The sequence below is a fragment of the Rhipicephalus sanguineus genome, chromosome 3 (genome assembly GCF_013339695.2).
Source record: "Rhipicephalus sanguineus isolate Rsan-2018 chromosome 3, BIME_Rsan_1.4, whole genome shotgun sequence".
In the NCBI taxonomy this organism is placed as follows: domain Eukaryota; kingdom Metazoa; phylum Arthropoda; class Arachnida; order Ixodida; family Ixodidae; genus Rhipicephalus; species Rhipicephalus sanguineus.
Window position 1 is genome coordinate 224,415,299 of NC_051178.1, and position 15,110 is coordinate 224,430,408.

At 48.7% G+C, this 15,110-nt stretch overlaps 1 protein-coding gene across 1 annotated transcript; it reads right to left on the reverse strand.

Annotated features, from left to right (window-relative positions):
• Positions 1 to 2,872: 2,872 nt before the first annotated feature.
• Positions 2,873 to 14,620, reverse strand: LOC119386324 (high affinity cAMP-specific and IBMX-insensitive 3',5'-cyclic phosphodiesterase 8A-like). Its single transcript, XM_037653648.2, has 9 exons — positions 14,448 to 14,620; positions 13,411 to 13,468; positions 13,151 to 13,307; positions 12,283 to 12,478; positions 11,235 to 11,365; positions 10,331 to 10,556; positions 7,481 to 7,642; positions 3,913 to 4,042; positions 2,873 to 2,958 (listed from the first exon to the last, which is right to left on the reverse strand). Exons 1-9 carry the CDS (start codon positions 14,610 to 14,612, stop codon positions 2,873 to 2,875), a joined length of 1,311 nt encoding a protein of 436 aa, XP_037509576.2. The 5' UTR covers positions 14,613 to 14,620.
• Between the last annotated feature and the right edge of the window lie 490 nt (positions 14,621 to 15,110).

Consider the following 15,110-nt stretch of genomic DNA (forward strand, 5'->3'; position numbering starts at 1 on the left):
TCGGTGTACCAGCGGAAGCCTTTGGGCAACACTGTTGCTGCCGCGGACCCGCTACCCTTAAAGGGCCCTGCAACAATTCCAAATGCGAAGCAATTCTTAGCGAGCCACAGGTACTTTGAGCGTTTCTATCTATCCATCTATCTACGTGTGGGTGCTCTCGTGGTCGCCTCAACTTCGCGTAGACCATAATTGGCATGGGAGGGTAAGATGGGTTGACAAATATGAGTGTCTGGTCATACCCGTATACCACGGGCCGCGATATGCGGGTATGTGCCACAGGTGATTGACAGTTTACATCTACCCAGGAACGATCAGAACAGCATGGGCAGCCTCGCTGACTGCTTCGCATGAACCCGATTCCCACAAGGCGTGGGATCTGCCTTATTTATTGAGCGTGGTCAGAAAACGCTGCCGATCGGTAGTCGAGGCTCCTTGAAAGCATGTGAGCCAAACGTAGCGCAGCACGCGGCCTGGAATTAACCAAAGTCAGCTAGAAATCGCTCGCTCTCCTCTTGAAAAATGATGCCATAAAGCCAAATGACTGCGCCATAAACCCAAAGTCCAAGGCCATTGGCTGATTTGAGCATCGTGAACTGCATAGTTACCGCGGCCGCCGCGTGAGGGCGCGACGTGCCCACTCGCTCGCTCGTGATCCCACTGAAAGGAAGACGCGTGTTCGAAGAGGACAAGAGAAGAAAGTACTCAAGGTCATGACGCGCGCGTGACGTAACTTCTTTCCGCCGTGCCATCCCTTCCTGCTTAGCTTCCAGCGCGCTCATCGGTACGAGAGAAGAGAGCGTTTACAGCGTGCTACAAATCCCTATAACTCCGTTCGTGCTTGACGGATTCTAAAAAAAAAATTGCGGCAGTAGGCTTACGAGTCAAGACTTGGAGGACGATTTAGCTTCGCCTTCAAGAGTAGAACGCGATAGCGTAATCGGGTCCCGTGCGCATCGCCTTCAACCGTGCCGCAATGAAAGGAACGTTTGTGCAACGTTTGGCTGTTTTAAGCTATCCTAGAATGCCTACCGCAAGTAGAGTTGCGAAGTGCCCACTGCGCCATAATCCTTCCTCTTGCAAATGGGCGAAGTATCCGGCACGCATCCGTTGAAGGGGCGCTGCAAAGCTTTTTCAGCATGGTCAGAAAACGCTGCCGATCGGTATAGTCGAGGCTCCTGAGAACACGCGAGCCAAACATTCTAGCGCCTCACGAGGCCTGGAATTTAAAATTAATTCTCAAATTTAGCTAGAAATCGTTCCCTTTTGTCTCGACAAATGATGCCGCATACCGAAATTACTGCGCCATATAGCCAAAGTTCACGGCCGTTGGCCGATTTGAGCATCGCGATTCCCGAGCTGTATAGTTATCGTGGCTGCCACGTGCCCGCGCTCGCGCTCGCGATCACGCTGAAAGTAAGCTGCGCGTTCAAAGAAAAAATGAAAAGAAAGTGCTCGAGGTCATGACGCGCGCTGACGAAGGGACGCATCTTCTTGCCGCTCGTACTTGACGGATATTCTAAAAATCTTTGCGAAATTTTTGCGAAAGTCGATTCGTGAGTCAATAAGCTCTTCTTAATGAAGCCATTAAATGATTACTTTGAAAAGTGTTGCAGGGCACCTTTAAGGTGCCACGCTCATCTACGATGCTGCACACCTTGTAATGGGTGTGCAGCACTGACTCTTTGCGCAATTCACATGTTTTGACGTCTGGTGCGATTGTGCGATTCTGCCACGCAATATTACATGCGTTAAAAGACTTCACCGACTACACGGCATTTACTATATAGCGTTTTTCACAACGCAATTTCAAGCACCGGCGTAGCTCTGTGGTAGTAGAACACCCGCTTGCTACGCAGAAGACTTGGGTTCGATTCTCAGCCGGACGAAACATTATTTGGATCTATAGTCGGATACAACTTTAGAAGGCAGCGGCATTTTCTCCTCAAAGGCGGATGAACACAAGCCTGCACCAATGGGCGCGCACTCGGAACTGACGTCATGAGCGGTACGGCCGGTGGCTCCGCCTTCGGAGAACATCGGCGCGTGCACGAGCGGGACTATTTCTTTAGTCGCGGACGCCGATTTTTCGCTTACAGCCAACGACGCCGCCGCCGACACCGGAATTCCTGCGAAACGAGGTTTAACGCTAACGCGTTAACTATTATAATGAAGCTGTCTGAAGATTTACTTGGAAAATGAAAGTAAATATGTCGAACATTAGAGCTTCGATTGCTTGCCGGTTTCGTGCTTAAATGCACGTGAGGTGGAAAGGCGATAGCGTATACACTTATGCTTACGGAGCTACCTAAGTGTTGGTGCCAAAGTTACAACGCGTGCTTAACAAGTGTCAGCAATGCAGGCACAACCAATGAAATCCTTGGATTCCCTTTTTGCAACCCACGGGCCAGCATTTGTTTTGCCGTCAGTGCTCCGAGGATTCACCGCATCTCCGGCATCCTTGACTTGTGATTTGAGAGACATCTGGTCCCCATGGCAACATACAAGCGCTCGATAGTTGCGCACTGCGCACATTTTAGCAGACACCTTATTTTAGTGGACGCCGTATTACGCACTGCACATCTTATATTGCAAACCACGCTATACAAGAGGCGCGCGAGGCTGGTGGTGGGCACGCTGAGTTTCATTTTCAGCTCTGGCAAATCGGTCGTCTTGGTTTCCTACGTGGCATCACTGCTTCAGTCCCGATGCGGCATCCACGTAGGACACCTTCATATTTTTTTTTCGGGGACAGCGGGCACTCGACGTGGCGTGAACGGCTTTTCGCCGCCTTTGTTCGCTGCTCTGCCGCCTCGTCGGGCTCGTCACAGTCTGCCGTGATCCATCGGTCACGCAGGGAACATGGGCGACTCGGTTACTGAGGTGGAGGCGGCTCCTTGTCCTTCCAGTAAATGAAGTTCTTCTCGATGATCTCCAAGAGCTCGGGGAAATCTCCAAAGTCTGCGCGCATGCATCGAGGCAGATAAGTAAGTGTTGAAATAATCAAACGCATACACAATAACTACCGGTGTTCTCTTTAGTTCAGACTTCAGAAAACGGTGCCAGAGGAAAAGATAGCCGCATAAAAACAGGCTACGGTGACAAGTACGAAACAAGAGCAGTTATTTTTGTTGTTGTTGTTGTTGTTGTTGTTGAACATCCATGTGAAGCCAACAGATATCTTTGGAAAGCGCGGACGTATTTTCGTCCACACGTCACCTTCATTTTATCGCATACTTACCACACGTCAATTACGAACTACAATTAACGCCCCTATATGCTGGGCTTCCTTACTGGCTGGGCTTCCTTTCTGGGCTTCCTTACTCACTCGCTGCACAAGCTGGTGGTAAAACATTTGTTGTGCTCTGATAACACATATGGCATTACTAACGCCATATACTTCCGCGCAGCATTCGGGATTAGCTTACGCTTGCCCCGAAACGCTTGTTATTGCAAAATCTTAGCGGAGTGCAATGAGTACTCAAACGACCACCTTTTGTCCTCCTGGGCACATCCAGTGAAACATGGCAAACACCGTTTGGTGTTTCCTGCGCGTCAGTGGTGCAGGTTTGCCCAGTGGTTATGTGCCCAACCTCGCCAAGTTGCCTTCGAAGACGGGTATAAGCAAATCCTTGAGCATAATCATGTGGCAGGCAGCAGGGGCGTAGCCAGAAATTTTTTTCGGGGGGGGGGGGGGGGTTCAACCATACTTTATGTATGTTCGTGCGTGCGTTTGTATGTGCGCTTGTATATATACGCAAGCAAAACAAAAATTTTGGGGTGGTGGTGCAACACCCCCCCCCCCCCCTGGCTACGCCCCTGGCAGGCAGAAATCTTGGGTTATGTCAACACGAACGCATTCAAGGCAGACGAGAAATAAGAAAGGAGTATGCGGGGGCGGTGGCGCCAACTTGCCTGACCACGCCTTGAACATGTCGCGCACGAAGTAGGAGATGAACCCGGTTTGGGACTTGGCGATGTTGCATGTGGCCCGGTCAAAGGCAGGCATCATCACGGGCAGCCCACGACGCTTTTCTTCATCCGTCTTTAGTGTCGAAACGAGTGAAAAAAAAAAACAAACAAAGACAATAAAAAAGGTGTTTTGGAGTCCGAAACGGAGATGTTCCCCATCTCCATCGAAAAGGTATATTCTTTCGTTTCTATCCGCATCTTTGTACTTGTTTAATGCATTCATCCCCTGTTCGTCTGCTCATTTATGCTATGTCTCCTAATAGTTTTTTACATGTTGCCAGGGTGTCGGAACGAAATGTTCCGTTCCGTTTCTGTTCCGGAACGAAAAAAAAATGTTCCGTAACGGTTCGTAACGGTTTTTTTTGCATGCAAAAATTTGAAGTTAAGGTAATCATAAAAAAACATTGGATTTGTGATGCAGTTACTTGTTCTCCTTTTTAGAAAGCGGGACAAGGGCGAAACACGTTGTTCAGAGGAGCGGAAGTAACTGTACCACGAATTCCTACCGACCAGCACAAACCAGTATTAATTTCAAAGTCGTAGTATTTATTTTCTCAAAAGACGAACATGAATTTGTTTAGTGGGCTCAATGCTTTGTGTCAAGGGAGTGAGCACGATCTCAGAAGCAGCACGTCATTGAGAGTGCTCTCTGATGTGCGAGACCGCTGTTCTGATAAAAAGATCGCCAGGCCTGCGCGGAACACGCATCACAGTCACATCGAAAGCTGGAAGAGCGGACTTTGTAGAGCCCATTGTAGAGTCTCTTGGGGCAACTAATACAAGTACATATGCAATGTACACACTACGCCATAAATCATCCCAATTTTTCTGAAGTAACGAAGTTCCGCTAGGCCATTTTTCGTCATTCTTCGGAGAATCGTGGTACCCGCTACACATCTGTAACACATTATGTGCACTTTGTGCTGTGGCTGACGATGATGAAGAATTATGGCTGAGCAATTTGCAGTGGGTGGGCAGCAGTGTTGCGGAATGGGCGCCTCCATTCCATTCCAATTCTATTCCGGGGAATTAGAACTTGCCGCAATTCCATTCCTTTCAATTCCTCGGAATGAAAAAAAACTTAGCCCATTCGGACTCTAGGAATGGCCGGGCAGTTCAATTCCATTCCTGCAATTCTTCAACGTAGGAAAGGCATCTTGATAGTTTTATCGAGTTAAGAATGAACGCCCCATAGAGCTGATGTCATCAGATGCATTAAGAACTGCAAAAGTACGCAAAACACGTTACCAAGGTCGAGGGATAGTAGCTTGGCGGCATATCTCGTGCAGTACAACCATCCTACTAATTCCCATAGGGACAGTTCTCCCGCTACTTAGAGTATTTGCATGGTGAGCATGTTCGAACGAATGGTGGTGTTTTAATATTGTTTGAGCTTAAATGTGTTAATGCTAAAATGACGACATAGCGTATTTTTATGCTGACAAAAGTAGTATTCAAGAAGACTACGCAGTTTTGTCACACGTCTAGAGCGGTCGTGAATATGGAGAAGCTAAGATTTGGTTAATGGGGAACAAAATCCTGTAGATCTGCTGGTATTAGTTGGAACAGTGCACCGCTCGGGTACCTTGTGCCTTTGCATCGAATACGGAACGCGGGGCCGCACTGCTCGTCAGCGCTCACGCTTGTCAAGCGCGCCTCGCAAGAATGGATGGGGTGAGGAGAACTTTCTGTGCTAGCCTGTGCGCAGGTATGCAATGTCTTCCTTGTAGCAAAGGTTATTTACGTGTGTGAGGTACTAAACTGCTCGTGAGATAAAGATCAGGCTGTGCATGGAGTATTCGCCACTTTCGTGGGGGGGTATCAATGGGAACCAGCGCGCAGGGGTAATTTGTTTCTCCCTTCGATATCTGCTGGGATAATGCATTTGTTTGTACACTAACTTATGCATCGGTTTGTAGCAGGCGCGTTGCTTATAAATGTACCGTGCTTGTAATCAGCCAAGCCATTTTAGCAATGCTGCTTTATTGTTAATTTCGAGGCTCTGGCTTACTAATGTTTGAAGTTTCAAAAACAGCACGTAGACCAAAACGTGCTCTATTTTCGGAAAAAGACGTAATTCCATTCCCATTCCATTCCTTCAAGCGTTATCCCCATTTCGTTCCCGGGGTCGCGAAAATGTGGAATGATTCCGGAGTCATTACAATTCTGGTGGGACAACTCCGCAACACTGGCGGCAAGCATTAAACTACAAACTATTTGCGCTATTAGCATTGTGTGATGACTGGTTGTTATTTTACTCCTCTGCCACGTTATATTACATATGTTAACACGATTCACTGCCCGACATGACGCCTGTATAGAGTATTTTTCCGGAAGGAGTTACAAGCACCAGCGTGGCACTGTGGTGGAAGACCCGACTGCCACGCAGAGGGCGCGGGTTAAACTCCCATCCGATCCTAGAAATTTGTTTCTCATTCAATTTTTTATTATATCACGCGATAGTGGTCACGGACACTGGCGGCGGCGGACAACTATGGCGCCAAAATCAGCTGTTGCGGTCTCATAACAGCTTTAACTGTAACAAACTTCAGCGCTAACAACGCCCGCTTCACTTTGGCCTGCGTGACAGGCGCGCAAAAGCACACTTGCGTTAATATAAATATCTCTGGTTGCCACTGTTTTCGTTTTTCGCACGATTTGAACGTATATTTGCTTTGGAATTCCTGCCTGAGGTACGCGCTAATACTGTATTCAGAGATATGCTCACATTTCATGTGGTTAGTTGTTCCGGATTGCGAAGTTTTCTCGTGAACCGAAAAACGATTGAAAAAATTTCGGTTTCGCTCCGGAACGAAATAATCGATAAAGTTTCGGTTACGTTTTCGTTCCGGTCAAAAATATCGTTTTTTTTTTTCGTTTTTCGTTTTCGGTTTTCGTTCCGTTCCGACACTCTGCATGTTGCCATTGTTTGTATTAATTCTTGTCAGCATGCCCAAGAGGTCTCATTACAGTTTCTAACGAGGGGACCTCCCTCTGCATGTACATGTAATGCAGTTATCACCAGCTCTGACCCAGAGGTACAGCTTGCGCTTCTGGGTCACGTCAGGCAGGCAGCAGTAGCCAGTGGAGCCCTGGACTTGGGGCCCCACCCATCGAGCTCATGACCCCTTATCCCAACCCTTATGAATAAAGTTGTACTACTACTACTACTACTACTACCATGAATAAACTTCATTCTAAATATTTACAAGTTGCTTTAGAACAATGTTTTTATGCTTCTATATATGTAAATCCGTATGTTCTGGGGCTACTACATAACTTGTTCACTGTGGCTTTCGCTAGCAATGCCAGAAAAGCTGTGCGCTGCAACGTTCGATCGCGGGGCCAGGACGAAGCTTTGCCGACGTACCCCAGTTAGGTTTCATTAAAAGCTTTGTGCCAAGTGTGAAGTTCCTTTGTAACAAGACTCGATTTGTAGTACAGTGCTATCGATTGCGATGAACTAAATGCGTATGGGAAAAACGAAATGACGCGACTATACTGGGCATACCTGGGAGCAGTACTCTTCAGCAATCCTCTGCGCCCATTGCTTGCACAGTTCGATGGGCCTGGCTGGGTTGGAGACGTCAGCGCACTTGATGAGCATCCTCTTGATGAGCACGATGCTTTCCGGTGCGCGGAGCGATCCGAATTCTCCTTGGTCTTGTGTGCTCTGCAGGCGTCCAACGCAGAATGAGGTTGACACATGAAAGATTTCACCAGTATAACGGAGAATATCTGAGAATATATTTGATGCAGTATAGGAACCCACCGTTGCGCTGTACGATAAAAATGCCTGTGGCACATTTAACGTCAGTTCCAACCGCAATTAACTTCACGCTAAATGTTTGTCATATACGGCATCTGCTAAAATATTTCAGCCACCTTAGTTGTCCACGGCTGATACGTGGAGTCGCTGACTGTAGTCGTTTGAGGATATTTTAAGTAGTACTGCCAATCATCATCATCGTCGGCCTATTTTAGGTCCACCGAAGGACGAATGCCTCTCCCTGTGTTCTCCAGTTTACCATATATTCCCGCTAACTTATTAATTTAGTCACTTCGTTACGTCAATACCTATTCTTAATTTCCCACGGGAAAGAGCAGTAAGCTTCTTTTTCTTCGTAGAGGTCTGACGAGAGCATGTGTTACGGAGCTTCACAGTGAGCAGCGGTATTGGCCTCAATATAGCACAACTGTACCGCGGTGAACGGTACAACCGCCTTTGTACATGCGCTCTTTGGCGAGAGTGCGTCGTGAGGAGCCGCTATTCCCTGCCCAGCGAAACAGCCAGGCATTTCAAAGCGGCCCTGCGCTACCGTGAGGACACCAGCCCGGATAGCCGGTTGTATGTGGCCATAGGACGGCAAACTCATATGTCGACTAACTGAAGCTTACTCTGACTAACGCACACCCACGAGTCTGAGTCCGAGTGAGCCCGGCTGAGGAATAATTTCGGTGACTTTGGGAGTCAGAGTAAGTCACACTGAGTACATAAACTTTGTGAATCTGGGTCGGAGTAAGCCCTACGAAAAAAAAGAAGAAATAAATTCTGAGCTAATCAGAGAGTTCTTTTTAATTTGCCGACCTAAAGAAAAGCAGCTATAATGTTGCGGCCCGACTGCAAGTTGCGATCCTCACCCTCCTCTTCTCACTCGAGCAAGAGGCACCGCTTTTTACAAGCGTCCTTATCGTAGCAGCAATGACAACGCATGAAGCTGGCGCCATGACTTGATAGTCACGGCGGTTAACATATATTATGGTCACGGCGCAAGGAGTGCAAACGGGCCACGTCGATGCTTCTCTGTCCGCGAGCGGCCGTGGTCCGCGCCTTCGTAGCTCGCTGGAGGCAGGTTTGGAAGAGAGGTAGCGCATACATGTGTAAGCTTTCCCTTTCACCCTCGCGGTCAAGATCAGCCAATGCGAGAATCTACAGCGCAAAGAGTCGCGAAGAGGTGAGCGAAATCGATGCCGGTGATAACGCCGTCGAAGTTTCTCGATTTGGATGAATTTAGTTGGCTGTTGGCTCCGTTCCTTCTCGGCGTTCGCTAGACCGCAGTCATGTTTTGTGTCGGCCCGGCTCTTTGCTTTCGTGCGGAATCGGCGCGAGCTCGCATTTTTCGCGACCGACGACTAACATCTTGGTGTTTTACTCGTGATGCGCGTCAGTGCGCGCTTGTGGCAAATTGTATGGGTTGTACACGTCCCGTTTCTACAGAGCGGACGGACTTTCCGAATGCACGGCGTCCAGCACCACCTTCGAGAACACAAAGGTAAGCATGATCTAATGTTTTACCGGCGCTCTCGTGAATAGTAGTTCGATTGAAAGCTTTCAAACGGACACCTCGGTGCCATGTAGGACGGGACCAAACTATATGACAAGGCATGATGCCACGAAGCCAGCTTCGGCCAGCCAGTCCCCTCTGACGCTGCCCTGTGATATTGCATTTATCTGCGAGATGGCTCTTGGGGAGTATACGCCCTCCACCCCGAATTGCCACACCTTTTCAAGATACTCCTCTGAACTACCGCATACCAGAGCTTTCAATTGCCGCATAAGTCACCGCCCCGTGCTCCTGCAGGTTTACTCTTTTGCGAATACGCTATAACTGCGCACACGCGAAACGCTCGCGCACAACATGATGAGGGTCTCTTTCCCAGAAGCATTTTCTTCATGCGTAACTTGTGCAGCCGCGGCTCTTGTAAAACACGGCAGTCAGTGAGATGACTGCGGATACAGAGTCGCCTAGAATGCAGTTTTATAGAATAGCGTACGCAAAGCTTTGCGTTGGCTTTTCGCGCAACTGCGCATGCGTCATACGCTAACCGCTTGCGGGCTCCCGTTAAGTGACGGAAATAGCGGGCCGCAAACGCTTACGCTAACACAGCGTACGCTATTCTAAAACTGCCTACTATCGTAGGACGCTGCGTAGCGACGCTGGCGGTACACGTTAAAAAAACGGAGTTTTCTTGCGCCGTTGTTCTTCGTCGGTGTGCTTTTGCATAGGCGAGAAAGCGCTATTTTTTTTTATAACTTAAGCGATATTCTGTACACGAATGCACCTGCATAAAGGAATTACATAACTGTGAGTATACTACATACTTACCGTGGCGTCGCTAGCGCGAAAGGAGTTTGTCACAAAGCAACAATTAAATCACGCACAAAGGCAGAATGTTGCCGGTTCTCGGTCTTTCGCTTGCAGATTCACGCGTTGTTGTAGCGGACACAAATACTGTTCCCAAAACGCGGCGACCCAGACGTGACCCGTACTTAACCTTGGTCGCTAAAGCAGCATATATTAAATAATTATGAAGTAAAATGAACTACAACGTGAGGTTCCATGCTTTTAGTCCTTGTCACCTCTGGTCCAAACGCGTCGTCGTCTTGGGCGGGTTTCTGAAAGGCGTTGAGAAACTTGGACAGGTGCTCGAAATGCTTCGTCATCTCGGTAGCCAGCACCATGTCGATGATGGAAGCTCGCACCGAACGGTAGACGTCACGCTCCATGTTTTGGAAGATGTTGACCTTCTCGTCCGACAGCGTCAGTTTGAAGCCCAATGCTGCGTGGTGAGTCTCGAGCACCGACCTACAACGGCAATTCAACTGCTGAGGTCGCGCTTTTTCAGCGCTATATACAGCAGCAATGTCCTGGATTTGTCGTGAAGCTCAAGCCGGCCAATATCAGATGCCACATCCTTCGCTTTTACTGTAATCTCGGTAGGCATATATGCCTTGTCGATACTCGGCCGATCTTTCGAAATGTGATTTTTTTTAACATGCTGCTGGATCCTATTGAGTTACACTGGCGTACTGCGGTGAACTCAGAGAGATGTTAAAAGTAGCTTCTGGAAGCAATACCCAAAACTGCAGGGGAAATGACTGCTGGGAAGCTGATGATATTCATAGTGGTTGCATCTATGCACCGAAGAATTAGTGCGCGTGGCTTCAATGCACCTACGCAACTGGGCGAACAGCAAATATGCAAAAGCGTGGCATGCACCAGACAGCAGAGTGTTGCAGACGTGTACTTGTCTAATATCTCCGTTTCCCCATTGTTTCTTTAATGAGCTGATCACCAACGTAAAATTACCAAGTTACGTCTTCCGCAGTATACTAATGATAGATGAACAATATGAAAGCAGTCTTAGCGCACCGTAGTGGTCACGATGCATTTGCACGACAGACATGGTTGGTGAAATTGACTGCGCGGTACAGAAGCATGCTGTTGAATCTGAAGTCAGACCCGTGGGCCTTGAGCACGCACCGATCGTTGTAGAGAATGGCTAGCGGGTCCTGGGAGTTACAGAGGAATGGAGTTGACCTCCCGGGGTGGTCGACGTCGTGAATGACGGCCGACAGGAGGCAGATGGCTTCGTCTAGCGGGTCAAATATGTCCTGCAGCATTCAGGGAATAGTACGATTGTAAAGATTTTCCGATACCACTTGAACACGAGCGGAAGAGCAGTTGTATGCATAAACCTAAAGGCGACAGTAAAAGCATTTCGTCGAGCGTTGCTGAACAACTTCCACATTATGAAGTTTCCAGTTATTGAAGCTTCTAAAGAAAGCTCGATTATTACACGTTGCTCCGCTAAACACCAACCGCGGTTTTGCCACTAACTGCCCGTTGTAATGAAAAGAACCAGCGTGCCGTGGCAAAGACGATGTCCGTCTTGTGCCGCAATAGGTTCTTCATAACTACGTAAGCCGTTTTACTATCAAGGGATTTCAAATATATTCGGAAGCGTGCCGAACCCACCTCGCATAGGCCCCTCCAATAATTCCTCATTTCTTGCTTTTACGTGTAAATGGTGGTGCAGAATAGTTCGCCTGAAAGGCCATCTTTCTCAGTCATTTACCCGTCAGAAGGAAAGCAATGACCCTCCTAAGGACGGTTAATGTACCACGCGTGCACCATCCCCGCAGTTTATTCGCAAATATTCGCCAGGCATCTTTCTTCACATTATATTTGACGAGTCGGAAACTACGCTATTTAACTGGGGTGTACGTCGTTCAGCCCGCTGAGGAGGGAAGCAATCTTGCGAAGTTTTGCCGCACAGTTTCGCTAGTTAGGATCAGCAACAGAAAAGTAAGGCCATGGTATAGTGCACACAGGCAGTACTGAAGCACTGTGAGGATCAGCAAAACAAACCAGAAACCTTGTACTGAGCAGAATGTGGCGCCTGTTGGCACACGTGTTTGAAAACGTACGTTCCACAAGTTATTTTGCCCTGTGGCAAACATAGTATACCTTTTGACTGCTGCAGCACACGTCACATGCAGCACAGCTCACATGCAACACGCCTAATTACCTTGTTTCTCAGCCTTAGCAGAAAGTACGCCGTTGCTTGCATCACATCTGCCGCGTGCGTCGAGGTATGGTACGGGTTGTCCTGGTAGTGCGACTCAATCAGCTGCAGCCAGTTACTTATGATGGTGTCGTCGCACTCCAGACTGGTGTGGACGCTGAATTTGGCAAAGACGGACATACCCAGCCAGATGAGCGGCCTGCGTAGAACCCCATGCGTTGAAGCCCGTTTGCACGCTCATCTGGCCCAGTGTCTGAGTTCACGTAGCTGTTCGTTCCTCCTCTTTAACCATTGGTCGGCCGCCTTCGATATATGTCAAGCATCGCGAATGGATGGCCCGATATTTATGGCAGAACAACGTTTCAGCAAATACATGTAAAAAGGACAACTGTGCAATGTTTTGTCGTTCGTAAATCCCCTCCTGCCGTTTGACCACTTTTGCTAAACATACGTCCAGCATCAGGATCGGCTGGAATTCTCTCATAGAATTGGCAGATTTTGCAAGTCCGAAAATTTTCCATTCCTCCCCCCCCCCCCCCCCGCCTTTGCCCTTGACTGGCAAGGTACTGTTGTCGCGCAAATCGACCATTCGATAAGCTGCAGTTGGAGCCAATTGCTTTACACACTGTCTTAAATAAACACGTTCTTGCACACTATACCAAGAATGACATCACATCGGAACGGCAGTCACTTTACACGATTTTGTGGTAAATTTTGAACATACCCGACGTGCACGCTTATCAAAAACTATCAATACTTGTTACACATCGATTCGCCATACAGAGATTACCGGGAATTAACTGCCAGAAAACCTCGGAAGGTTCAGGTGCAGACGTGCAGACATCGAGGACATGGAAATGTGTGCACGTACCGTCGTGCGGTGTGCGACTCCAGTTCGATGATGTCGAAGTCCCACTTGACGTCGTTCTCGAGCAGCTCTCGGATCTTGGAAGGTGCTGCGGCCAGGCTGGGCGAGAGGCAGCCGTGCGCCGTCGTCGTCGTCGACGGCGTCGCCTTCACCACGTTCACTGCATCCACCAAGCGGGACGAAGGCCACACGCTTAAGGACTCGGTACGAGACCGTTGCGTGGAGGTCTCTTCCTATATATGGACGCAGCAGCGACACAATACCTTTCATCAGCGCAGTCTCGTGAGACAGTCGCCGGACGCCCGTCGGTTTCTGGCCGGTCTGCGAGCGAGAAGCAACAAGGCGTCGTCGCGCTGTGCATCAAAACAGCCGAACTCGCTACGCTCTTGGACATAGGCGTGCGCAGGGTTCTCCATTATGGGCGGGGGAGGGGGGGGGCTATGTTTCATCACACCCCTCCCCCCCTCAACCCTCTTCCCGTTGGTCGAGTCCAAAAGACAGCATGCTTTACAATGAATAAAGAAAACTGCAAATTAAACGACGACGTGTTTCTCACAAAGCCCTGCCTTTGGTCCCTGACTTCCCTGGAGCAAAGATGGAAAGCGAACAGTTCATGGAATGCAACATCAGGGGCCTTCGGCCACCATTATCGTCAGAAACCTGCTTGGCTGTAACCCTGCTCTTGACGGGACAGGTTTGACTGAGCAAAAAAGTATGGGGCAGTCTTAGCGCAGACCCCCCCCCCCCCCCATGCCCCGTGCGCAAGCCTATGCTCTTGGACATTGCGTGCTGCGCACCCAGCCCCAGCTTTTTCATAATATCGAGCACAGCTGCTTATATTTGGACTAGGGTGTGTGCCAGTAATAACGATGCTCGGGTAGCAATCTTCTTCCAATAGCGGTGCTGGCACTGTGCGCTCAGTTTTCGCAGCATATAACGTCAAAGTGTCGCAGTGCTTGTCGTTGACAGAAGGTGTTCGTGACAGCGAGCGCCGGCCGGTCGTGACTGTCACAGAGATGAGCACCAAGGCGCCAGCCAATAACATATGTATACGGTCACCACAGAAAAAGATTAGCACAAGCGGCCATTGGCCGGGACGGTCGCTGGTGCTAATCTTTTTCTGCGGTGACTATACTTACATATTTTCCATATGATTTGAGGGATTGTCGCCTGGAGGCTGTATATATAATCCCGACAAAAAATAATGCGCTTTTCACGTTGCATGTTGCAACGAAGACTCCGCATATGCTAGAGAGACTGCGTGCGTGCAACTATAAAAATTACCGAAATGTTAACGTACGGAAGTGAGTCCCGCGACCAGGTCTGATGTCATCTGGTCCTCGGCTTTTCCCATGCTGGCACTCAGTTGAGGGTTGTACAGTTCAGTAGACCGCAGGATGTCGATGACGCGGTCCAGTGACTGGCTCACGGACGCTGCGCAGTTGTCTTTCGTCGCCATCAGCATGTTGACTACCTGTGAACAGGTTAGTTTAATAGCAAACCCCATAGATATGAACTTAAGTGCAGAAGGTTGAATTATTCGGAAATTATAAGTTCTGTAAAGTATCCGAACTCAACACCAACTTAACTTTTCTCATGCGTATACCGTAAGAGACAATACTTGAAAAAAAAAAATTAAAGGAACTTGTATTCTTAGGGTAACACTTGCGAGTCGGAGCGGTGGCTTCAACGACATTTCTCGCTGTATACCAGTGACAAGATCGCTTCCAGTGTCAGCCACTCACGCGCAGTAAAATACTATAAAATGATTTAACTTGCTGAGCCAGCTCGATGCCTGGACATTTGTCCGAGACTCGGCCTCAGAGGAAGGAATCAGGGACATTTTTTAGGAGGCCCTTGGCCGAACTTTTACAGTTTTAATTTAGGTACTTAAATTGTGAATACGTGAATACGGGCCTTCAATAGGGCACGCGAGTATGCATTCGATGGGTGGCCGGCAATG

Bases quoted from the DNA above. Each gene is read 5' to 3' on its own strand.
- LOC119386324 (XM_037653648.2), bottom strand. From the start codon at position 14,612: ATGCTGATGGCGACGAAAGACAACTGCGCAGCGTCCGTGAGCCAGTCA. The intron at 13,308-13,410 runs GTATTGTGTCGC...TGGTGGATGCAG, and splicing joins CGAGACTGCGCTGATGAAAG to TGAACGTGGTGAAGGCGACG. The intron at 4,043-7,480 runs GTATGCCCAGTA...TCGACACTAAAG, and splicing joins CTGAAGAGTACTGCTCCCAG to ACGGATGAAGAAAAGCGTCG.